The 24,990-nt window shown below is 42.3% G+C and overlaps 3 protein-coding genes across 18 annotated transcripts in view; 1 reads left to right on the top strand and 2 right to left on the bottom strand.

Moving 5' to 3' along the window:
* The window catches only part of dnm1a (dynamin 1a), a 50,595-nt gene extending 37,388 nt beyond the window's left edge, over positions 1 to 13,207 (bottom strand). For 10 of the 16 annotated variants that reach the window (XR_008566601.1, XR_008566600.1, XM_054757945.1 and 7 more), the window contains exons 1-11: positions 13,104 to 13,204; positions 11,821 to 12,207; positions 5,939 to 6,012; positions 5,307 to 5,456; positions 5,025 to 5,228; positions 4,212 to 4,310; positions 3,224 to 3,384; positions 3,018 to 3,160; positions 2,683 to 2,818; positions 2,534 to 2,601; positions 956 to 1,094 (exon numbers count right to left, since the gene is read on the bottom strand). Coding sequence is in view for 14 of the 16 variants with exons in the window: in XM_054757945.1 (XP_054613920.1) it covers positions 956 to 1,094; positions 2,534 to 2,601; positions 2,683 to 2,818; positions 3,018 to 3,160; positions 3,224 to 3,384; positions 4,212 to 4,310; positions 5,025 to 5,228; positions 5,307 to 5,456; positions 5,939 to 6,012; positions 11,821 to 11,981 (1,335 nt within the window). In the remaining 2 variants the exon portion in view is untranslated. Of the gene's footprint in view, positions 1 to 955; positions 1,095 to 2,533; positions 2,602 to 2,682; positions 2,819 to 3,017; positions 3,161 to 3,223; positions 3,385 to 4,211; positions 4,311 to 5,024; positions 5,229 to 5,306; positions 5,457 to 5,938; positions 6,013 to 11,820; positions 12,208 to 13,103 lie in introns of all 16 variants that reach the window. The other 6 variants (XM_054757938.1, XM_054757950.1, XM_054757948.1 and 3 more) reach the window with 3 other exon arrangements.
* ciz1a (cdkn1a interacting zinc finger protein 1a) lies at positions 12,591 to 23,744 on the top strand. The gene is made up of 15 exons (XM_054757952.1): positions 12,591 to 13,367; positions 14,392 to 14,519; positions 14,597 to 14,823; positions 14,918 to 15,023; positions 16,552 to 16,645; positions 16,742 to 16,833; positions 16,941 to 17,011; positions 17,500 to 17,643; positions 17,733 to 17,863; positions 17,948 to 18,041; positions 19,723 to 19,836; positions 19,919 to 20,050; positions 20,113 to 20,191; positions 20,366 to 20,487; positions 20,985 to 23,744. Exons 1-15 carry the CDS (start codon positions 13,174 to 13,176, stop codon positions 21,315 to 21,317), a joined length of 2,061 nt encoding a protein of 686 aa, XP_054613927.1. The 5' UTR covers positions 12,591 to 13,173; the 3' UTR covers positions 21,318 to 23,744.
* Positions 23,487 to 24,976, bottom strand: bbln (bublin coiled coil protein). Its single transcript, XM_054757957.1, has 2 exons — positions 24,493 to 24,976; positions 23,487 to 24,096 (listed from the first exon to the last, which is right to left on the bottom strand). Exons 1-2 carry the CDS (start codon positions 24,569 to 24,571, stop codon positions 23,867 to 23,869), a joined length of 309 nt encoding a protein of 102 aa, XP_054613932.1. The 5' UTR covers positions 24,572 to 24,976; the 3' UTR covers positions 23,487 to 23,866.
* Between the last annotated feature and the right edge of the window lie 14 nt (positions 24,977 to 24,990).

Below are 24,990 nucleotides of genomic sequence, written 5' to 3'. Positions count from 1 at the left end.
TGAATACAAGGTTCCCCATGGGAAATAATGGACACAGTCCGTTCCAGGGTCAAACTGTGACCACCGTACAACGTAAAAAAAGCTGTTTAAAGAAATATAATAGTCTGGAAAAAACAAAATAGTCACTCGTTCGGAAAATGAACCAAACTTAAACCAAAAATAGACATGTAGCACGTAGCTTTGGGACGTCGTTGTGTGTACTCCTCTTTAATTATGAAAGACGCCAGCCATAAATGCAATTTTGCTCTGCCCAAACGTTGATACTCTTCTTCTTTTCTAATATAGATGTTCACTTATTTTCACTTCAGCCATTTCTCGAAGAGCAGCCAGGACAGAGATGCCTGCATCCGCTATGTCACAATAAGCGATGTTAGCATGATGGTGGTTTAACTTGTACGACCGGCACGACAAAATGTAGCAGGCTTTGATGTGTATGCGCTGTTGTTTTTCTTTATCAGATGTTGAATTATTTTTGCTTTTGCAGGAGCCAAGTTCCATATTCTCACTTATTGTTATCATTACATTTTTCCGTCACCGACGCCCTTAGTTGTGGCGTCAAAGCCGAACACACATCGGGGTTCAATGAGTAGAGGTTTCCAAATTTGACCTTCTGAAGTGCGTTCAAATATCAAGGTTTCACTGTATTCCCTTAGCAAAAATACTGTACATTTTTCTACGGCAGCCATGTATACATAACAACTCAGCCTCCACACCACTTTCCTCCTCATCGGCAGAGCTCTCTATCACGGGACAACCCAACCAGGCAAACCCGACCGGAGAAGTCAAGGCAGGTGAATGGCAGCCCACCCCAGCCCCAGTCGCTGTCCAAATACAACCCAAGGCTGGAGTGGGCGGCACAGGAGTAAGGGAGCAGCGGCGGGACACTTTGCGGACGAAGGTTTGAGAACACACAATATCCAAAGTGCTATCCATCGTTGACTAGTTATTGTTTTACCTTTTTGGTACACTGCCTAACTGTATTGACTAGCTCAGACATGACCATATCCACACATTTGGTGCAAGGCTCTTTAATCTTCCCAATCTGCCTTTTCACAATGGTCTCAAAGGCCATGTCCGGGGTGAAGAGGCCAGTTCTGCTCATCAGAACCAGCCACGGCCGGACAAGCGAGGAGGAGGACATCGCAGCGAAAGAAAGAGGGAGGATAAGGAAGGTTGGGCGAGAGAGAAAAGTGTTAATTGTGCATGATATCTGCCCCACCTCCAAAAAAGACAAACGGGCATAAAGGAAAAGGGAGGACTCACTGCACGCTTCCCATGTACTAAAGATCAAATGTGATTACTGTTAATGGAGGAAGTTCATCAACAAAGAGGACGAAAGGGCAGTGCATTCACGAAGCAAATGCAGCCAAGAGTCACACCGCTTACAACAGTCACCCCTGCGTAACACACAGTACCAGTCAAAAGTTTGGACACCCTTCCTCATGCTGTTGAATGAGAAGATGCCTGCAAAATTTTGGCACTCTATTTTATATTTAACACAGAGCAGTGATGCAATTGTTAAATAAACGTGTCTCATAATCCTTACGGTGTTGTTTTTGATTTTTTTTTTAACTTGATTTGTCATTCTGGGCCACACTGTGGTCTCGTGGTTAGCATGTTGGCCACACAGTCACAGTCAGGAGATCGGGAAGGTTCAAATCTCCGTTGGGCATCTCTGTGTGGAGTTTGTATGTTCTCCCCGTGCGTACGTGGGTTTTCTCCGGGTACTCCGGTTTCCTCCCACATTCCAAAAACATCCATGTTAGCTTAATTAATTGTCCATAGGTATGAATGTGAGTGTGAATGGTTGTTTGTCTATATGTGCCCTGCGATTGGCTGGCGACCAGTCCAGGGTGTACCCCGCCTGTCGCCCGAAGTCAGCTGGGATAGGCTCTAGCATACCACCGCGCCCCCAATGAGGAGAAGCGGCATAGAAAATGGATGGATGGATTTGTCATTCAGATATTTTAGTGACCATGGCTATTTTAGGTAGACTTCGTCCCGATGAGCCCGATGAGATCTGCCTAGCAACAGGTCCCCAACATGTGACACAGCTGTTAAACGACGTTAAACAGCTGTTAAACGACGCCGTTCGACTGTGTAATTCATATGTAAATTATTTTTTTGTACTTAAGGTGTAATTTAGGCCAGTTTCTGCCAATGTAATTTAATGGCCAATTGTTGACACAACAAATGATGCAAACCTTCAAAAACGGTCTTCTCAAAGTGAAATACTAGCCTGGCATACAGTGAAAACTTAATAAGTGAAAACTTAAAAAGAAAAAAAGGCAAAAGCACAACATTTTTACTAGGCTGTTGTCATGTTGACATACCACGAGCATGTCATACTGGTATGATGTCCCCTGAACTTGGCTAATTAGTAATGCTATAAAAACGCCACTGCACTCAGGGTGTCCTTAGCGGTTGGCTTTGATTGATGCAGCAGAGGTGACTGAGCTAATGGAGTTAAGTAAAGGATGAGTGGGGGTGGCGGTGGTCGTGACGAAGAGGTGGATCGAAGGACGGAACGTGCCTGATGCCGTGAATGTTCTTGATGGCATAGCTGATCTCCTTGCGGAGCTCCTTCTCGTCGAACTCCATCTGGGAAAGAGAGAGGTGGCAGAAGCTTTAAGTTGGGTTGCTGTTTTATGTAAAAATAAGAAAAAAAAATTCCTAACAAACCTTGACCAGCTCGAAGGGGAAGCGCTCGTGGAAGATGCGGTTGATCTTGGCGCCGCCGGACAGCTCGGCCGTATCGATTTGGTCCCCGGAGCCCTCAATGCACTTTTCAAAGTCCACGGAGAACTGCTGCACCATCCTGCACACAAACACACACACTCATTCATATGCCACCATTAACACCTGCGTTCCATTAACTCACGGAGTCGCTCAGAAAACACTGGCATGAACAGATGTGGCTGTAGGCAACTTCCTGATGTTGTTTTTGAATTAACTCCACAAGATGGCAGTAGCTGCATTTTAAGTATTGTTCAAGCTTGTCATCAAAGTTGACTCACTGGAGCAGAGCTTTGGTCTTGCGGGACGGGTCATCGGGTCTGTAGTTCTTGTACTCCTCCACCTCCTTCTCAATGGAGAGGAGCTGACTCTGCAACTTGGCCCTCAGAGCTGGCAGCGTGTCCCGGATGTGGTTGGTGAGTTGCTGCACAGTTCAAAGGTCATGGTTACTGTACTCCCGGAAGGACTTCCCTGCTTCTTCACGCACCTGATTGAGGATTTTCTGCAGGTAAGCCGTGCCCATACGTTCGGCCAGGTGCCTGTAGGCAGGGTGGGAGAGAAAGAACTTCCTCTCCGCGGCCATGGCGGCTGTGATGTCTTTCTTTCCATCTATGTCCTTTTGGCTCCGGTTGACTACACCGATGTAACCTGGACACATCAGGAAAGAGTTCCATTGAGGTTTTCAGTGACCCAAACTTACTAGAATACAATATGTACCCCTGTTGATTAAGATGAATATCAAATAGGTTCATATCTTACAGCTTTTTACTCTTCTCCAGCGAACCACTGTGGGTCCGGGCTCAAGCTTTTTGGAAACCTTCCCATATAGTCTTTGCAGAGAGATTTGTGGCAGCTAATGTGAGGGCCAGATGCTGTTATTTTTAATTTTTTTTCCACACTTCTCCGAGACACCGCTACTGCTTTTCAGAAAATGTTGAGCACAGCCATAATTTAACATGCGATTAAACAATGCAAATGATGGATGAAGGGTGATTTATAAGGCTGGGAAAAAGAAAAGAAAGAAACATATGTGAATGTCTTTGTATGCTTGCCAAAGAGAAAACCAGAGAGACGACCAGGTGAGGTCAGGTCAAGCGGATCCCGTTTCGCCTCCGCTTGATTTTCCCCATGCATCTCTTTGTTAAAAATCTGCTTTCCTGTATTGATGCAGCCAGCGGGTTTGTAAACATGCACAGCAGACAGATACACAAGGGGGAAAAGAAGGGGCTAGACATGAAAAAAAGCAAAGCTGGTGGAAAATTTTGGGTTCAAAGCAAAGTGCAAGCGGAAACAAAAATCCTAACATCAGCAGCATCATGCAAGAGTAGTATTTTTATGGCCATCTTTTTTTCCCCCCTGTTTTGTCTATTTTCAGACGCTGGAAAGCTTGGCTGCCTGGCCACCACAAGGGGGAAACATTGTGCCATCACAGGAGGGGACGGTGGGGAACTTATTGACCGGAAGTGCGTTTTTACCTCTTCTGAGCGGAAGCAGTTTATTCTCAAGGATGTCCTTGGCATCTGTCCCCTCGTCCATAAGGTCCAGTTTGGTGATTACACCAATGGTCCTCATACCTGCACACAAACACAGACACATACCCATAAAAAAGCTTCTTTTACATTTGGGGACAGTCATTGACACTAACTGGCTCACTAGACACAATGAAGTATATGTGCAGCTTAAAATTAGATTGAGTACGAAATGCATCTGTCAAATATGCTGTCTTTACACAGATAATAATGCACATGTTTTTAATTAACACTTTCAGAGAGGCATTTGTTGAATTTTATTTTATTTTATATTATTCCATAATCACAATAATCATATTTAGTATTATTATTATTATTGTTGTTATTATTACTATTATTATTATTATTATTGTTGTTGTTATTACTATTACTATTATTATCATTATTACTATTATTACTATTACCATTATTACTAATATTACTATTATTGTTATTCTTGTTATTGTTATTACTAGTATTATTATTATTAGTGTTATTATTATCATTATTATTATTATTATTATTACATGATTATTATTTTCTTGTATCCATTTTTTGGATCTCATATTCTGTGCATTTTTATTAATGACAACATTATATATATATATTTTAGTAGCATTATTTGATATGAATATTATACTATATAATATCATAATATTTTATATTAGTTTTATTAATTTCAATATGTTTCATGCTTCACATAAAACATCTAAAACATAAAGAATATTAGCTAAGCCACAATAATAATAATATTTACAGATTATGCAGGCATGCACTCACCCTGAGGATCAACCTCTTTGGCAATCTTTAAAGCATCCGAGTTGGCCAGATCTGAGTTAGCCGGTGAGACAGCAAGCATCAGGCAGTTGTCCTTGGTGACGAACTGCATCAGCATGTCCCGAATCTGAGCCTCAATATCGGCTGGTTGGTCACCCACGGGCACCTTGGTCATGCCCGGAAGGTCCACCAGTGTCAGGTTGAGCACTGGGAGAGGAGAATGCATAGTTTTGGGAGATCAGATGTCAAAATATCGGTGCGCATGACTTGATGATCAGGTCGCACCGTGGGGGGAGTATACACGCAGGTTGATGGGAACAGGTGAGATGCCCTTGTTGGCACCTGTCATACGGTCAGTCTCCGCCTCAATCTCCTGTCGGACCTCATCAAAATCTGTGAACTTTTTGCCCTTACAGTGGAGGAACTCGGCATACTCTGAAAAACATACCAAACAAGACAAAATTAACATTTTATTTGCTTTATTCTGTCCACACATACACTTGGAGTCAGCTCTAAGTCGGATAAGTGAGGTTTGATGGATTTATCTTCTTTATTGGGGGGGAAAAAGAGCAGCATAATGGGTTTACACAAATTTGCTTTGGCACCTATAAACACAAACGCTGAGATGTGGATGTTTTGCATAGCATATATTGACCTGCTACTGTACATCAGACGGCTTTTAGCATCATTGCTAAATGTATCAAAGTACCATCCACACCGCCCATCCTTCTGTATGAGGTCCCCCCAAGTGGCAAAGTTAGTATTTTCATCCACTCTATTCTGAGTCAACTTTATTTGCACTCATGCTTGCTGTCATGCTTTTTTTCAGCCATCAGTCTGCAGATTCATTAAAAAATGTGTCTCTTTTGTGAGTGATTCCGCACAAATCCCACTCTCTAGAACAAATGTTTGGTTACCTGTGGGACAGTTCATCAGCTGCAGGACCAAAGGACGACGGGTCACAATGCCAGAACCACGTGGCAGGAAATCCCTGCAAACACACATAGACATTTTTTTTACTGTTAATATCTAGCGGTGTATAGTGCTATGTTTTCCGCCAGTGTCTTTTTATAACAGCATAGTGCTACTGCAGGCTTTCATTTATTATGCAACATGAAGAGCGTGAATCTGCCTCTGCCAGCTGACAGAACAATTCAACTTCATTCTTATGTGCATCTTTAGCACACCCTTGTGTGTCTATGTGCACTGGTGTTGGTTTCTTGCACCGCTTCAAAGTTTGTGCGGGTGTTTGTGCGTATTTGATGCATGATGAAACCGTGCCAGGAGTCATTTAGAAAACGCTTTGAATGCATTTTGCGAGCAGGATGCCTTCTAAAGAGCACAGATGGTCTTCTTCCTCATCCTCCCCCTCCAAAGTTTCCAGTCAAAGATCCACCAAGTACACCAAAGCTTGTCAAGATAGCTACCGATAGCAACCCAAATGTTTTCAACTCAAACTTTTCAAATATCTTCACGTTAAAAGGGACTGTTTGCAATACTTTTGAGACACTGTCGACTCTCTTTATGGTACGCTCCAGCAGATATCTGCAGCTGTGCGTCAGACAAACCCACTCGATGTCTTTCCCCTCCTGACAAAGATGGCTGCCTAGGCATAGACCCGTGACCCACTGAAAGGGGCTTCACAATCCACTTTTGGGTCCTGACCCACCAGTTGAGCATCAAGTACCATTTCTGTCATGTAAGCATCAAGAAAAATACATTAAGCACTGTAGATACTTTAAAGCAGGGGTGTCCAAACCTTTCCCAGCGAGGGCCGAATACGGTAAACTCAAAGAATACAGGGCCCACTTTGATGTGTTACATTTTGTAAAACAACACGTCGATGTTTTGTTTCAAATTTTAACTTTAACAACAATTTTGTTTTATATTACGACTTTATGCTTGTAGAACAATTTTTTTCTGTTATTATGACTTTATTGTAATATTTCAAAATATTACTGCTCAGTCTTACACTTCTGTTATTGTTTTTGTTAGTTTTCTTGCTTAATTGTATTTTTAAAATGTGTCGAGGGCCGATGAAAACACAGCGGCGGGCCGCAGGTGGCCCCTGGGCCGCACTTTGGACACCCCCGCTTTAAAGTAAGATTTGAAAGTGTAAAAAGAAGTTAACCAGAGTTAATCTTTCATGAGGACGAGAGACAAAACACTCTTAAACGACAAACGATGAAGGCGTGATGCAAAAGAAGTTTGCCACTGTTAATATGAAAACACGACATCTTAACATCAGCGACTGATAAAGGTGTAAAGCAAAATGGACGAAAAAAAATCTCATTTTTAAAGTCTTATTACTTGTCGTACAAGTGTAAAAAAAGTTTTGGTTGGTAATATTAGGATGTCTTATCTTAATGAGGACTATTATGTTAATTTAATAGAGTGCCAGTCTCTTGTATTAGTATTGTATTGTAGTGCAGGTGTGCCTAATGTGGCCTGTATGTGACTTGCACATAATGCAAAGCGTGTGAACTACTGTCCATGGAGCCAATGAAAAGGCAGGTTGCTTGATGGTGGATGTGAAGATTAAAGCTGAGCCAATGCAGGAAGATAGAAAGAGGGATTAGAGTTAATCCTCTGCAGCCGAATGAATGCTCTCCTCCTCTGTCTCTCTCCCGGACACACTTTCTCACGGTTTTATATGATTTACATCACATTTTTGAGACTTTCGCATGAATCTAAAAATGTTGTTACTGGAGCGTTCTGGTAATAATAATACTAATACTAATAGGCATAATACAGTGTACTCCATTCGTTTTATATGGTTATTATGTCACTCTTTTTGCCTTGCACTGTTCTGGTCTTTCACAAGAGTGAAGCTGTTATAATTCATCGCAACGCTCGAGGCCGCCACTCGCTGCGTTACATAATATGTGAAAGCTCAGGCAATGTCTCATACTGTAGATGCAATGTCCCTGTGGGGATGGGAATAGTCATGGCAGCCTAAGTCATGAGTGTAAGTCACTGCGCTCGATCGACTGCAAGCTTTAAAAGGTCCCCTATTATGCAAAATTGACTTTTTAATGCTGTTTTCACAGCAATATGTGTCCCCAGAGCCTGTTTATGAGCGCCAACTGTGAGAAAAAGCAATCATCTCCCTCAATTGTTAGAGAGGAGGCAATCGAACAGTCACTTCTGGTTTTTCGTGACCTCTAACATGATATCACTAATGACCCGCCCCTAGCAAGATGAGCCCAGGACAACTTTGTAAAAACAAATGTAAAAAACTGACTTTGTTCCACATCTTGCCAACGATCCATCAGTCAGCTTCAGCAGATAGGCTAACCTAGCGTGATGTTGCTGTTCAGATGTGACCGTAATGTTAACGCCAGCGACATGTGACCAGGGGAGGCAGAAAAAAAACATAACATAAAATAAATATTCACATTTGTCCATTGAACTGACGGATAAATGTATTTTCTGTATGATTCCAATCACATTTTCTTAATTATAAAGTCAATTGACTGAATTTGCACATTTCCTGATAAAATAAAGGGCAGAAACCTAAGCTGAGGCTCTCCTCTCAGCTTAGTGCGCAATCCCAGCCTACTGTCTGATGTACTCAATGAGTGCACTCAGTTGGGCCATGGCGCCTGCCAGTTTCTCTTTGTCAGCATGTCTCCAATAATGTGATGTTGCAGAAAAATGTATTGTACAACAGGACTTTCTACAACCCGTGTCAAATTTTCAATGTAAGAGTGACATCATTATTCTTGCTAATCGGACAATAAAATACAGAGAAATGTCACACCGGGGGCGCTTGCAGTACTTTTCTCATCCTGAAGGGCTGGGGGTGTACGTGAGCTGGAAGGTGCTTGTCACTGCTGTCTTTCCATATAAAGAAAAAGCCAACAAAGTATCAGAAATTGTCCTGGAAAAGGAGAGCGTGCATTTACTTCCTATACAAAAGGTATGATAGCAAATATTTTTCAGTTAATTCAAAGAAAATGGCACTAAGGCTCTGTTCACATGGGAACGCTTGTGATTTTTTTTTTTTTTTGGCCGGGTGAAACAAATTTGCATCCACGCTGTGCCGGATTACTAAATAGTTGCACCCAGATGGGAACGGATCACTAAGTGAAACCGATGTAATACACAAGGCGTGTGCCACTGTGAATAGACACGCAGACAGAACCACGTGGCACACCAAACCACAGAAGAAGAAAGAACGCATGCGCATACATCATAAGTCCACCATTTTCTGCTTTCCGAGGCTCATCTAGACTTACAAGAAGTGGAATTACTTCCGCGAGTCACTGTGGACTATAATATAACAAACTATCAGGAGACTGGGGTGAGTCAAGTCAGTCGAAATATTCAGATATTATGTATGCATACAAAAACGACAAGCTGGTGTTTTCAGATTTTCCCACCCTGGAAGCCGTTTCAGGACACCTCGCTGTCCTCAAAGTCCTAAAGCTACCAATCACTCTTTTGAGGTCAGCGAGGTAAAGATTTTGGCCAAAGAAAACAGATGGTTTGAAAGAGGAGTAAAGGAAGCTATTTTTGTCAAACAACAGAACCCATCATTGAATCGGAATGGTGGTTTGAGGTTTAATTTGGACCCTGTGTTCAGCAGGTTACTGAGACCAAAACCCACAGCTCTTAGTCTTGCAAATGAGGTAGAGCCAGGGCCAAGCCAGAACAATAGATGCTAACGAGCCAGTATCAGAGTCGTTCATACCCAACTACAGGGAGCTACTCTTCCCTTTGTTCGGAGGTGCTAATGGCAGGATTACTCCGCCCAGTCTTAGTGTAAGGAACCATAGGAGGAGGGTGTTGGCACACCAATTCCGCCCTCTCTTACTGTATTTAAGGCCTAGGCTACCAGCACTTATTAGTTCGCTGACGAAGCTCTTCGGTTGAGGAGCGAAACGTTCGACACTTTCTTCACAGAAGTACAGATGACGTCTCAAGAAGCCTTTCACTCCATTTTTAACAAAAGTGAATTATTATCTTCTACGTTATCCTCTTCATCAACAGCGAGCGCTTTTACTGGTTCCAGTCAAGTAGTGCACTCCGTTTTGCCGTAATTGCTTTAACAATCAATTCCACACAATCAGCATGTTTTTTAACAATCAAACAAGGAACGACTTAGAACTAATAAACTATATTACCTTTTGTGATGGGAGAATTTTAGAAGGATTAGAAGGATCTTATTAGATATTGATTTTTCTTTAAGTAATGTGATATAGACGTCTCTCTTCCATTATGCGCATGATGCCAGCCTCCTATGTGTTCCGCATTGATTGTGCTGAATGGAAGGTGCAGGATGGACAGCAAACCCTTGCAGAAACAGAGCCAAAGAGGAGGTGTCAACAATACTGCCCTGATCAGGCACAATGCTACGGCAATCTGTTTGGAGTCAAACGGCTTTACAGACAATAATGTCGAGTTAAATGCTGTCGAGGTTACAAGCTGATAACACCAATGCACCACAATAGGCCACGGGGGGGTGGGTCGGGCAGTGGAGGGTGGCTGGTTGATGACACGCGCAATGTCACTCCAGCTGCACCAGGGCACACGCACGTTGGTGCACAACATCACCGCATAGCAAGATGTCTGCCTCGTACAGCTCAACACAGGCTTGTAATATACCATGGTATCATGTTTCACATTTATCCTCCTTCACCAGCTCCCTTGGGTGAGGAGGCAATTAGGCAGAAGTGGTTGCCATGACGACAATGCACAACGATGTGGACGTTGACAGTTGGGAGTCACTCAGTCAGTCAATTGCAATTCCTGAATGTTAAATACTGTAGTATACCATATATCTCTAGCCCTAACTGTGCTACAGTACACAAATGTTAGAAAACACTTAACTGATTGCACTTTTTTACACTGGAGGTAATGTGTCAACCCTTATACATCAACGGTAGCATCATGTGCACAACACTAATGGGGGTTTGCTCACCTAGTCCACCTGCTAAAATGGGATTAGCACTTGTGGCACACGTACTGCCAAGCAAGTGCACAGATCAGGGGCAACAATTGTGCCTAATTATGCCATAAATCCTGCTATGAATCAATTAGAATATCAACTAATCTGCTGCAGGGGGTGGATTTATGTCTGTTAAATGAGATTAATTCCATTTTGAAGGGTGTGCGGCCGCATGATAGGTTGGGGCTAACTCATGCATACTGCTCAGAACCACAAATGCATGCATTTGTGCACATTACGTGCACGCTGCACATATGAATGCCCGCGATTAAAGATGCTGCGTTGTTGCCTGCTGGTTAAGCTTCGACCCATAAGCACTGGTGCAGGCCAGATGGAGGGGCTGAGCCGGAAGGGCTCACCCAAAGCTCAGGTGAACACTCTCTAGATGTCTCACTTCCTTTCTCTTGCTACAAGGTCAGCATAACAGATCAAGATTGTATTTTTCCTACGGTTTTGCATTGTTTTTTTATCATTACACCTACATAAAGACAGAATAGCTGTGCTTAGGTAGGATTAAAAAGGTTTATGCGCAACAAAATAGTAACCGAAAATCAAAATCGAGATTTAGGTGAAGCCTGTAATGAGTTACATTGGCTCTGCACACATCAACACCTCCTTGACACAGAGTTAAGGCACAAAAGGTCTATAACAGATACACTCCGCTGGTCATTTCCTGCAGACAATAATAATATTCTTGTGTGCATGGAGTCAGTTAAAGGATGTTGCATTGATATAAATGAAAAGAGGAGGAGGAGGTGGAGTAGGAAGAGGAAGAGGGGGATGGGGACTATAGAGGGTGTGTTAAATGGTATAAAATGCATGCATTATGATTTTACATCCACTTACTTCCCCACGAAGTTCTCCAGCACCGAGCTCTTCCCCGCACTCTGGCCGCCCACCACCGCGATTTGGGGCAGGTCCAGGTTGGCGTTCTGGCCGATGGCGGCGAAGGCATCCTGCATGCGGTTCACCAGGGGGATCAGATCCTCCATGCCCCGGTTCCCCATCTTGGCGAGTCAAGGCAGACAGGTCCTCGTCGGGGTGTTTAAATGTCCTGTTTGTTTACTCCCTCGGGCACGGTTGAGCCTCCCTCGGTGTGCTTGAATCACCTCAGCTTGTCTCCACCGCCGAGCACCGCAGGGGGGGAGGAGGATGAGGAAGATGAGGATGATCTCCCCAAGCAGGAAAACTCCGTGCAGTTCTACGTTTCCACCGCATGATGGCCTCACTGCTCTACTTAAAATGTGACAAATCGTTAGTAACGACATGTGATCCACTCTCAAAACGTTCCAGTGTATTTAAAGCATATTTTTTGGACATAAATGTGATTAATTTGATAAAAAAAAAAAAAAATGCTGGAACCCATGATTTGCAAACAAGTGCAGTTCAGATCTGTCCATGGTGCTGAATCCGCAAGAACCATGGACAGGAAAACTATTAGTGTCGTTTTACAAGCACTCCTAACAGCAATGTGCTCAAATACTAATTGTTCATTTTGTCCACTTTATAATTATACATATTTAGTATCTCTGCAACGTAATTACTCAAAATGTCATGAAAAATGAAGATTGGTTTAGAATGGCTGCAAATTTCAGTTCTACATTTGACCACTAGAGGCCGACAAAATCCCCTCACTGCTAAGCCAAGAAGCGAGTTTGGCTTTCTGTGCAGATTGCAACCGGGCTGAAGGAAATTCGTTCATGTCTATGATTTTTGAAGGATAATAAACAATCATCATCGCCTTCTCTCCACAGCTGTGAAGTAAGTGGTGATAACAACGTCTCGAAAAGGTCCGATGTAAACGCGTGGAGCTGCTTGCCTGCTCGGCGAAGCTAAGAGACTCTGTTTGGCCATTGAGAGGTGGCTAATGTAGCTTTGTTTATTTGTGACATGGCGGTGGTTTTCTCGTTTGTTTCGTAGCTTGTTGCGAGTTCCTTTTAGTTTTGGCGGTGGTGATCCACTCCTTCTCTGAATAAACAATTCCTTGAGTCGGCTAAGGTAACAGACGAACGCAAATCATAACTTAGCGCTTTGTGTTAGCTCGCACGCTAACGCTAGCTATCTGTCATTTGCGACCTGTTGTGTCCCAAAGCGGTCATTGAAAGTTAGCATTAGCATTAGCTTCTTACCCTTCCAAGTGCCTGCACCGTCTGTCAGCCGCAACCTGTTGGATGAAAGACGGGGGACTTCAACCTCGTAATGTTCAACCCACACATCCACCACCACCAGCAGCAGCAGCAACAGCAGTTCCACCAACACCTGCGGCAGCTACAGCAACTTTTCCAGCACCAGCAGCCTCCTCCTCCACCGCCTCCACCACCACCGCCGCCACCTCCTCCATCACAGCCGGCCCCAGCTCATCTTGTCGGCCATCACCACCACCAGACACAGCGGTGAGTGTAATAACGCGAGGCCGAGGCTTTGCTGAGGGCTCCGGGGTCAAGTTTTTGGCTTAGTTATGCATTGACATTAACCTCGCTTACATTGTTAATTATGAGGCCTGCTATAATATTTAGATTTGTGTTATAAAGTTAGATTATTTTATTAAAGAAAACTAATGAAATGTGGTACTGTCACACTTCCAGGTTGTAGTTTGCTTAACTGTGATTTAAACCTGACCTTTGCTCTCCCGAAAGGTAACGTTATTGTGTGATTGCTTTGGTTTTGTGTCTCTAACATACAACTTACTGTAGTAAACTGCTCATAATAGTAATAAAAATGAACCTGGCCATTGTTGTAAACTTTCTAATTGGTTTGAAGTAAAGCCATACATGAAATAAATGCAAAGGAAATAACTAATATTACAAACGCTAAGTATTAGAATAAGGTCACAACCAGGAGAACTAAGCTGAAATATTACTTAAAATAACTGAAATATTATAATGATGTTAAAGTTGTAATTTCATACAAAATGAAGTCAAAATGTTCTGAGAATCAATCATATCACAGAATAATTTCCAAATAATAATAATATTGAAGTCAAAATATTGCATAAAAGTTGTAAATTACATAAGCTAGTATCCATCCATCCATTTGATTCAAATACAAAATGGAAATAAACATCCACCCATCTATTTTCTATACCGCTTATCCTCATTAGGGTCGCGGGGGTATGCTGGAGCCTATCCCAGCTTCGGGCGAGAAGCGGGGTACACCCCGGACTGGTCGCCAGCTAATCGCAGGGCACTACATAAAGTAGTATCAAGTAGAAAAGTGATATGAGAATAAATCTTGCCAACAAATGTATCCATAAAGATACATAAGATAAAATATGATGATAAGGTTTTCCAGCTTTATTTTTGTTTTTTATTGTTTTAATGTTGTTGGGGTTTTTTTCTTTTCAATGTGCCCTTAATATTCCTTGTAATTTAACAAGGTCAACTGTAAAGACTAACGGAATTTTTGTGTTGTTTCCAGGGGCATCCCTGTGCCTCCACAGACAGCCGCCCCTCCCAGGATGGTCAACCTGTGCCAGGCAACCCAGACTACCCTCATCAGCCCCAATCCCATGCTGCAGGGAGCCTTACTGATGCAACAGATGCAGAGTAAAAAAAATAGTACCTGTTCATACATTAAGTTCATGCTTGATTAACTTAATACTTCTCTGTTTCTCTTTCTTTAGGTAACATGCGGGGCTTCGGGATGGTTGGACAGCAGTTCCGTCAGTTCTTTACTGCGACAAACAGGTCGTCCCTACTGGGGCCAGTTCCGATGGGGATGGCCATCAAGTCCCCCCTCATGGGTTTCCCTGCGGCTGCTGCTCGGCCCTTCCACCCTCACCCTCGCTACTACAGTAACGCAGCTGCCACCAGCACAGCATCCACCCCCTCCTCTACCACCACCAGCACGGTAACAACGAAAACGGTCAAGTCTTATGCTGTATAGCTGCATACACCAGTGTTCATATGTATCAGCATCTGTTTCTTTATGTATCTGTGTGAAGGAGGCTGGCGCTCACCAGCAGGACAGGAAGAGAGACGGCGAGGAGATGGCAGGCAAAATTATAGATGACCTTCCAGCAGCTAGCAAGGCTGATGACACTGAAACAGGTAAATATTAGGGATGTCTGATAATATCGGCCCACCGGTATTATTGGCATACAAATGTACTATTGGCTGATATCGGAATCTGGTTTTTCCCCTTAATGAAACCTGATCATTTAAAAAACGCTGTATTTAGGCCTGTGGTCTTGCTGTCATCAAGGCATGCAGCGGCGCCAATACATGGAATACTTGGTCACGTCCTGTGTTATTCCTCGCAGTCGAAACTGGGCTGGATATGTTGAAATCACGGGCGTGGGTCTGCCGGCGCAGAGAGGACTGTCGTTAGCAAAGTCATTAGCTTGTAGCAGCGCCGGCACGGCCTCGTTGTCACTGTTGTCAGTCGACATTTTTACCCACGCCTCGGGTCACTAAATGTAGAGATGCGATTCACAATGAGACAGGAGTCGAGGTAAGTGGCACCATTCAGTTTTCAGTTTCAAAAAGCCAATATCGGACATCCCTTGTAAATATGCAATACAAGAAGTTGGAAGGAGCTTGTGGCCATTTCAGTAGATTTTTTAACCCAGCTCACAAGATAAGATGATGCACAAGATTGGGTCCACCAGAAGGAGAGACGAGAGTTTAAGAAAAGTACAATGGATAAAATGTGACTGGACATTTGAACAAACAAACTTTTTTATTTCACCGAGTCACAAAACAATGCAGGTGTGTTTTCAAATGTTTATTATCTCACAAATTGATGCTAAAAGATATAATTGTCAACATTTATTGAGTTGTAGAATTGCCGTTTGTGACATGTATTACTTCACAGGCAATTTGTACTGTTTGGTCTGTCAAACATTTGGAGCCTTTCTTGAAATACTGGCTTTTCAACTCTGTTAAAGAGCAACATTTAATTTTGGACTGCAGCAAACTACACTTTCTGTGAAAGCACACCATTTTGCGCAGTTTTGTTTGTATTTACTTTGACGATCAAACGTCTCAGTGGGTGTTCACAGTCGGGACGAAGGCTCTGCAGTTTGATGTGTTGTCTCAGATGGGAAAACTGGGTGGGGTGGGTATGTTTGAGGTCGGTCCCTCAGTCCGCCCGTGTTGATGGGCTGACCTTGCTCATTCGGTTTGTATATTCCCACACGGGGGCTGTGGAATTTTGCTTTGCAACCATCGTTTTCCCCACCTAATTTTTACTACGTGACCTTGCATTGCTTCCCACGGGGCTTACTTGCTGCACTGTGTGTGTCTGTGTATGCTAGCCGCCCTGACGACCCCCACAGAGACAAAGTGACCGTACGATTGACATGAGGTCTCACTCGGTTCGAACGCCGTTGCTCCATGAAGCGTCTAGGTGCTGAACCAATGCACAGAATGAAAACCCTTTCTGCCAGTTTGGAGGAGAGAGACGATAAAAAATGACACGCGTGGACATGCAAAATTATCAAGTGCATTTTCATTTATGTGATTTATTTACTATTGTCAGAGATCGTGTTTTTTCTAAATGAGAAATCTCATCACATTATACACGAGATCTCATGACACCCCTACTTAGAATGTATTCTTTGCCGATAACCCACAGATGTTCCTGAGGGATTGGTGGAAGGCTCCACACAGAACTTTGAGGAACAGCTTGAAGAGCCTGCAGGGAAGAGGCAGAGGATGGAGATGGACATGTGGGGCAATCTTTTACTGCAGTATTGTACAATTCTGGCCCAAAGTCTGTTTTAAGTAATGGAATTGCGTGTGTTTTCTTATTTGTGCACTTTCAGGTCAGAGGAGCCCCAAGAGCAGCATGTTGGCACCGAAGCAGAAGGCGACGTTCTCTCATCAGAGGGTAACACAGAAGGCAGACAGGCCGAAGGTAAACGATATTGTTGTGTACACTATGTATATTTTGGACTAAAATTACAGTTTAACGCCGGATTTGTTTGTGGACCGAGTTCCTGAAGCGCACTTTTGTGGTCCTAGACTGCACCCATCTAGATGAAGGAGGCCCTACAGATGCTGTTGAGGGTCTGGAGGAGAGCCATGCCACTGAGGTGGGTGCGGCCTTATACAGTGGAACTTCCAGAGTCAAAACCCCACAAAAGTTGAACACTTCGGAGTTTTTAACTGAACATTTTCTGGAATAATATGCCATCATCATGATGAGGTTGTGACGTCACACAAGATGTCAGCAAGGAGGAAAGTCTGTTGATAACCAGAGACCAGTGGTTCTCAGTTATGTTCTGTCCCCTAAGGGGGCAGAAATGTTTTCACGCCCAGTTATGGGCCCTGTTTACTTAGACGGAATAAATATCAGTTTCATACACATATTTTTACCAAGCAGGTATTACCTTAAAGGGATAGTTCAGATTATTTGACATGAAGTTGTATGACATCCGCATTTGTTTTTTTTAATTGGAATGACTTTGAAAGTCAACACAGATTCAGTTTGACTTTGGAGGTTGTCCACGTGTATGTATAGTATGTCACAAACTGTATTTTGGTAATACGCAGTACTGCTTTGCGATCCCATGTACTGTAGGTGTACAGCTGCTCTAGAATGCAGGCTGAGGACAGAAATGACCCAGTGGCATCATCGGACAAACAAGAAGTAGAGGCAAGTGTTGCAGAGGGCGCCAACAAGTTCTACTGCTACCTCTGCACCATCACCTGCCACAGTCAGGAAGTAGGCCAAACAGTGACAAATATCACATGCTCATTTTGCAGTTTGCTTTTCCTTAACTATCTGTTTGTCTTTAAAAAAAAACAAAAAAGAACTTCCGGAGTCATATGAACAGCATTTCCCACCAGCAGAGGATGATGGAGATTCAGCATATGAGCAACGCCTGCCTGGTCACCCTGCTGCCACGAGTGCACGAGTCTCTACAGGGGACCAGCAAAGACAAGTCTGTCTTTTAAACATTTGAACAAGTGGGACAAGAAAACAACACGTTCTTTACTGATACTGACTCTTTGTTTTTAACCCAAAGTGAGAAGAAAGCAGACACGCAGCGTTGGTGTGCCACCTGTCGCTCTCACTACTCCACCACCATCAGTGACCATCGACGCACTGAAGAGCACAAAGTAACTTTGTCTGTTTATCATCCATTTACCATCCCGTTTTTTAAAACAAAGAAAGAAAAAAAAAAAACATGGGAGAAAGACTGAAGAAGTGCTTGAGGCTCTGAGCTATGAGTCAGTGGACTGACAAGCGATGATGAGTAATGATGATGCTAATAAACAAATTATGATAATATTTAGTGTAAAGCTTAAAAACAACATTTATTAAAATATATAGCCTCTCGCTCCATCGTGGTTTGAACATTGCTCCCTCACTCTTGCGTTTTTTCACAAATTAATTGTTAGTAACTTATTATTAGCCAAAAAAAATGCATACTTAAGCAAATGTTACATATTTGTGGCCTAAATTAAGCATTTTCAAGCAAAACAATGCTCTAAATCAGGGGTGTTAAAGTTGTGCCATGGAGGGCCGAGACATTGCAGGGTTTCTTTCCAGCCGTCACTAAAGCAGGTGATTTTAATGATCAACACCTCCTTCAATTTGAGAGAAGCAGCTCATTAATTAAATCACCTGCAGAAGAAACTGGTTGGAGAGAAAACATGCAGTGCCTCGGCCCTCCATGGCACGAGTTTGACACGTGCTCTAAATGAACTAAAATACACACAGTATAAGGCAAGACAAGACGTGGATGAACTGTAGTCTTGACTGGCCACTAGGTGTCACTAGTAACATGCACCAGACTTGATCGCCAAGGACGGGCTTTTAATATTTTATATTTATCTCACAACAGGCACAGTAATAACATTATAATAGTCATCATCATAATAACACGGGCTACTGTTGTGGCCGTACTTCGGCTAAAACTCAACTCTGAATCCCCGACGTCGCTTCCTGTCCACACGTCCGGAAGACATTAACGAAACACACACAAGCATCTTATTTATGTCTTAAATGGCTTATTTTCTCTGATTATATCAACTATATTGGGTAATAGGATTGTAAAGATGACTATAGGGTTGTTATTTCATGCCTAGAGTGCTCTAATACTGGTAATAATAATAATAATAATGGTACAGGTTTTCTATGCTCTAACTATGAAAATATTCCATTTATTAATGTTGAATCCCACTTTGTGGAAATTCACTTATCGCGGGTCAGGTCTGGAACCAATTAACCTCAATAAAGGAGGGATTGCTGTGTAATTATTTCATTACATTATTAATATATGTTCAATTCACTAAAGTACAAAATAAATCCTGCAAACTTCCTCATGCCATTAAATTTTCACCTGTCTGCGAAGTGGATATAAAAGAAACAGAACTGCAAGACTTACAGCCAAAGTCATTTTTGTTATGACATAAATGCACACCTTCTGCTTGAATAAAATGAGCAGTTTGAGCTTAAGTTGTGCCCTCTGCTGGTTGTTGTAGGTCACACAACAACACAACATAACCTCATTCATATGAACCTGGGTGTGTTGGGAGTGAGACCCTTTTTAGGGGATGCACAAGCCTCCTTAAGGGTAGTAGTAGTGATTATAATGCATTGTATTATTATTATTTATTCGTAGTATAAGTCTAATGTTATTTAACAACCTTTTCTTCTAGCCATGAGAAGCAGTGAAGTGTCATGTACTTTTAGTTAACCAGATGAATATAATGTTTTAATGTCTAAAATGATCAGTATAGTGCACACACACACACAATAATGATAATGTGTTATTCCCTGTTCTTCTGTGTGCAGCTTGCAAATAGAGCAGCTGTCTCATCCTGCACCGTCTGCAAGAAACTCTTCAGGACATCAAAGCTATTTGTGGCGCACTTACAGTCCCAGGAACACCGGCAGGGATTAAAAAATGTATCTAGAGGGCTTTCCTTCTGTAAAGGGGGGAACGCTTTAATATTATTGACTATGTACTGTGTTTCTTACTGTTCACCAGCTTCAGGAAAAGGAGGGCTCTGACACTGCATCCAAGCCGACAGATTTGGATGGCTTTCAGTTTGAGGAAGAGGAGGAGAAGGACAGTGAGGACATGCAGGACTGGAATGAAGAAGACTCCCTCGATAACCAGGTTAGAGCTGATGATACTATCTAAACGCTGAGCTCTGATAACATATGCTTCCTGTGGATTAGGATGACTGGAGCTCGCGCAGAGAGGTGACCCTGAAGGACATGACCAGTGATGAGCAGTTTGATCCAGACACTCTTTATGGTAAGATTTGGCTTTTATTGCAACAGTAAAGTACTTAAAGTACATCAGCATAAAGTACAGCATTACAGTTTTATGGCAGCCGTCTGTTGGGGCACCCACTGTGGTGGAGTAGAGAGTTGTGACTTTTTTACAATATTCATTTATATTCACATTGTGCTGCTATGATTTCCGTAGGGTCAAGCTTCTTCGTGCCAGTGGCCGGTTTCATCTGCAAAATCTGCAAAGAGTTCTACCATTTCGACTCCCCTGCTTTGCACACGCACTGCAAGTCTCTGAAGCACTTTGAGAACCTCAAGGCAAGTTTGTAGGGTTTCTACTATTAATAGACCCCAATATAAGCTTTGAAATGTGTATGCATGCTAGCAGGCTACTTCCTGGTTCCCAAAGACAACGTATTTGACTCTGGAGAAGGCGTAAAGGTTCCATTTTGATACTAATGTGGAGCACCATATTTGCGTTTGGCCATTTGTTTGCTAGCTGGCCACTTCCTGGTTCAACGAGAATGACCCAGGATATTTAATTGGCCTAAATTTCTCTATCTGGATTTGTACCAATGCTTTAAATGTTTGGCATACATTTATTCTTTGTTACATGTGCCACCCCTCCTTCAAGTTTTGTGGAAATGGGCTGTGTAGCTTTTGCGTAAGCAACAGCTAAATGTCAGTCAAATCTGTTCCCCTCGAACTTCAGTAATGAATTTGCATCTAGACTCGCAAATCTTTATGTGTTCATCTGTGTGTAATGGGTATGGACCGTAACAAAAATTAAACATGTTTGTGTTGTCTGTCCTCAGAGACATAAAGAAAAGTGTGACGCTGGTGGATCCCCTGCTGACAACAACCACAGGTCTTTAACAGAAGCTACCGCAGACTGCCCGGAAGGAAACTCCCCCTCCAGTGATGCAGGGTTCGCAACAAACATGAAAAGTGCAGAACACCAGCACCAGGACAAAGCAGAAGAACATGGACCAACCATCAGTGGTAGCACCGAGCTCAATGAGCCCACAGAGGACACCAATGAAGAGGAAGGAGAGGAGCTGGACGCTACCGCTTTACCAGGGAAGAACAACAACACAGGGTCGCCGAACACCAGACGCCGGTCCAGAAGGGCCGTAAAGAGACACTGAGGGACAGATGAGACGTGATGTGTGTGTGTGTTTGTGCAATGAGGTGCTGCATGGACCCTGAAGTGACCACCCTCTTAGTCTATATGCCGTTTAAATATACAATCCATTGCACGTATGGTGTAAGAAGAATCAGTTCCAGGCTTTGGCGGACCCAGAAATTGGCACGCCGAGCTTCATATGGGCCACGGGCCTGGGGTTTGACACCAGTGTTGTAGATGGTGAACTATGATGGAGCGCACAAATACGCAGTCAACTTCAGTGAGTCAAATCAGCCAACTCCGAATGAGACAGTATTTATTCATGATGAAGTTCCTTTAATAGAGTTGAACTCCAAGATTTCAAATCAAAGGCAACCTTATTTGTAGTTAATTGTTATATTTTTTCATGTGGTCACCGCCCAACAAAAAGGATGTACTGTATCTTCAAATTTCCAGGTTTGTTTTTTATTTTTTTATTCGAAACACAAAATTTGTGGAAATAAACAGCAAAAAGCATGTATGTCCACATGTTTGGAAGTTGTTTTTTTACATTTTTTTTATCAGAAGAACAAAAATTGTCATAAAAGTTGGACATACGTGCTTTTTGTTGTTCATTTTCCAATAGTCCTATATCTCCAAAATTCCAAATTTGTTCTTTGTTTTTATCCAAAACACAAAGAAACCCTATTTTTGTTTGTTTTGGTGTTCAGATTTTTTAATTTTAATTTTAGTTTTTTTTTTTTATTATTTAAATTATGTTTGTTTTTTTACATACTTTTTTTCAAATCAGATTGTTGCTGTGCTATTTTCTCAGCAAAAAACATGTATCTCCAAATTTAATAAATGTTTTTTTATTATTATTATTATTATCCAAAATACACGTCAAGATTTGTTGTTTTTCAAGTCCTTTTTTTTTTTTTTTTGATAAGTACCGGTACATGCTTTTTGTTAATTTCTCATGTGGTTGCTGTCCAAACAAAAAGCATGTATCTCCAAATTTAATTTAGTTTAATTTAATCCAAAATACAAACAAAGATTATATTTGTTGTTTTTCCACACACAATTTTTTTATTATTATTACAAAATTTGGAGAGTCATGCTTTGTGTTGTTTATTTTCTCATGTGGCCGCTGTCTATTTCCAAATTCTATGTTTATTTCCGGCCTCACAGTGTTCTAGTGGTTAGCATGTTGGCCACACAGTCACAGTCAGGAGATCGGGAAGACCTGGCTTGTTTGTCTAGGTTGTTTGTCTATATGTGCCCTGCGATTGGCAGGCGACTAGTCCAGGGTGTAACCCGCCTGTCGCCCAAAGTCAGCTGGTATAGGCTCCAGCACACCTCCGCGACCCTAATTAGGAGAAGCGGTATAGAAAATGGATGGGTGGATGTTTATTTCCATTTTGTATTTTAATCAAAACACAAAACATATACTTTCAGATAAAAACAACAAAAAAAATGGGGATACAGACCTCGTTTGTTGTACGATTACAACATGAGGAAAGCACACTGCATTTGGAAGTATTGCGATCAGCACAGGCTCTTGTAAACCCATGCTGCTTTACGTGCACAATATAATTATGTGGAGCCCAAGTAGCACACTGAAATATGTGATGTATACACATATGCAGTAGTGCTAAGAGCAGGTCACAGCATCATTTCTTTTAAGTGTTATCACAAGTCAAATTGTGACTTTGGTGTGAGCTCCACTGAATGCGACATGGCTCAGGAGGTTTAGGGCATTTCTTGAAAGGGGGCAGGGTGATGTTTGACTTAAAAGGATGTCAATCACATGTCCACACCGCACTTGGAAAAACACAGTCTTGAATTGTTGACAATAGTTCTTTGAAAGCTTGTCCTTTACAGCAGGTTTATGCCGCTCGCAAGACTGCTGTTAAAATCTTTTGTCCGGACCACCAGGAGTGTTTGATCAGTGAATTGTGATGTCACTTTCTTCGTGGATGTGATATTTGATGGAGGAAAAAGCTTGAAGTAGCTTCTTAAAGCCGTTTATTTCTTCACTGCAGCAAGTTAGCTTATCTTGCATTGTCGCCGTCAACACATTTCATCCTTATTAGTTGTTTGCTCACATGTAGCAAAGCTTGTCACCATTAGCGCATTTCCTTTTTTTAGTTTTAATAGTGTCTGCAGGGAGCCAGTTGAGATCTTAAAACTATACAATGTAGCTCTGAAGTTTCTTTTTATTGTATTTTTATTCAGCTACTGACAAAATTGAAATCAAGACACGTGGTGTTTTCTAAAATGCTGGAAGTTTAATGTATTTTTGGATGTTTCGTTTCTGTTTTCCTGCAACGGGGTGGGTCATTTTAATTTGTATTAAAATGTCTGACAATTTCCACTGCAAACAGTCACTTTTTGGACAGCTGGATTGCATTTCTTAACCCACCAGGGTATATAAATAAACATTACAACACTGAACATAGCTACAGTTTAAATGAATGACAGAGAAACGCTGCACATTTAAGACTAGTGTGCATAACCACAGACATGAAGCCTGAACATTTATACAATGTTGCTGCTGAGGAATGATGATTATGATATTTAAGGTGCATATTAACTTGTCTCTTTATGCTGGTCCTCAGTGCCCGGTGATGACTCGCCGCTGTCCCCAGACCGGTGGTCCTCCTCCTCCTTGGCAAGCATCTGGGCCCTAAACTCCAGCCGGGCTTGCCGATTGGATTCCAGGAGCTTGTGCATTTTGCCATTGAGGGCATCATTTTTCTCCTCCAGGTCGTCAAGGTAAGAGTTGATCTGGTCGAGCATGGAGTTGATGGCCACAAACTCTGCAGAGAGCAATATGAAACATTATGTTCTACTGTTTGCACACTTGCCAGCCACTTTCTTAGGTACCCCTGTGCACGATCTAATCAAAGACCCTCTACAGCAGATGACAGGAGCGCTCTACTGTTTTTAAGGACCGACTGCGGAAACACTAGTCTCCAAATAACACTGGTGAACGGAGGTTGTGGGCCGGTCTGATGTCATTCCAATGCGCATTGGGCCCGCGGGCCACCAGTTGAAAACCTTTGTGATCTAAGTCAAGATTCTCAAATTGGTACGTGGACTCCATCTCGTGTTACACATGAGTACCAAAGATTTGAAATAAAACGCAATATGGTGATAGGGACATATACTGTACATATGAAATATGCTTCACAGCCCAAAATGTCGTCAGTTACCTTCATCAGTGAATTCATCTCCATCCTCAATGATGCCATCATCAATGGAGATGTCAGGATCTCCATTGGGTCCAGACATTGTAATAATGTAGTTACAGTACTGTAATTATTTATCAAGCTGACCTGCAACACCAGCAGTTAGCTTCGGTTTATTCCGCTTTGCAAGCTGGACAACGCACGACCATTTGCTGTTCAATAACTACAAGTTGTAACAGATAATGACAATACTGTTAACTATTATAAACTTTGTACTGTTAGCTTAGCCATCTACGAACAGTTGTCAAATATCTGTTGAGGTAAACAAGGGATTATGGGGAAAATGTAGGCGTGGCTTACGAAGGTTGTTACGTGTGAAAGAGTGCCTGCTCTCATGAATTATGTACGCAGTGTAGTTGAGCGAAAGTGACTTACATTAGACCTATTGTTATTTTACTAGAGTGAATATATTTCATTCCATTTTAGTCATGATAAATCCCCGCGGATCCATTGTTCCTCTCT

The sequence above is a fragment of the Dunckerocampus dactyliophorus genome, chromosome 17, assembly GCF_027744805.1.
Source record: "Dunckerocampus dactyliophorus isolate RoL2022-P2 chromosome 17, RoL_Ddac_1.1, whole genome shotgun sequence".
NCBI lineage: Eukaryota > Metazoa > Chordata > Actinopteri > Syngnathiformes > Syngnathidae > Dunckerocampus > Dunckerocampus dactyliophorus.
Note: the sequence above shows the minus strand (reverse complement) of the source record. Positions and strands in the feature narration are given on the sequence as shown.

What these genes read in the sequence shown, in the direction of transcription:
- ciz1a (XM_054757952.1), top strand. Translation starts at nt 13,174, where the DNA reads ATGTTCAACCCACACATCCACCACCACCAGCAGCAGCAGCAACAGCAG. An exon ending in CACCACCACCAGACACAGCG is followed by an intron (nt 13,368 to 14,391) that starts GTGAGTGTAATA and finishes TGTTGTTTCCAG; the next exon opens with GGGCATCCCTGTGCCTCCAC. An exon ending in AGGAGAGCCATGCCACTGAG is followed by an intron (nt 17,012 to 17,499) that starts GTGGGTGCGGCC and finishes CATGTACTGTAG; the next exon opens with GTGTACAGCTGCTCTAGAAT.
- bbln (XM_054757957.1), bottom strand. Translation starts at nt 24,571, where the DNA reads ATGTCTGGACCCAATGGAGATCCTGACATCTCCATTGATGATGGCATC. An exon ending in AGATGAATTCACTGATGAAG is followed by an intron (nt 24,097 to 24,492) that starts GTAACTGACGAC and finishes TGCTCTCTGCAG; the next exon opens with AGTTTGTGGCCATCAACTCC.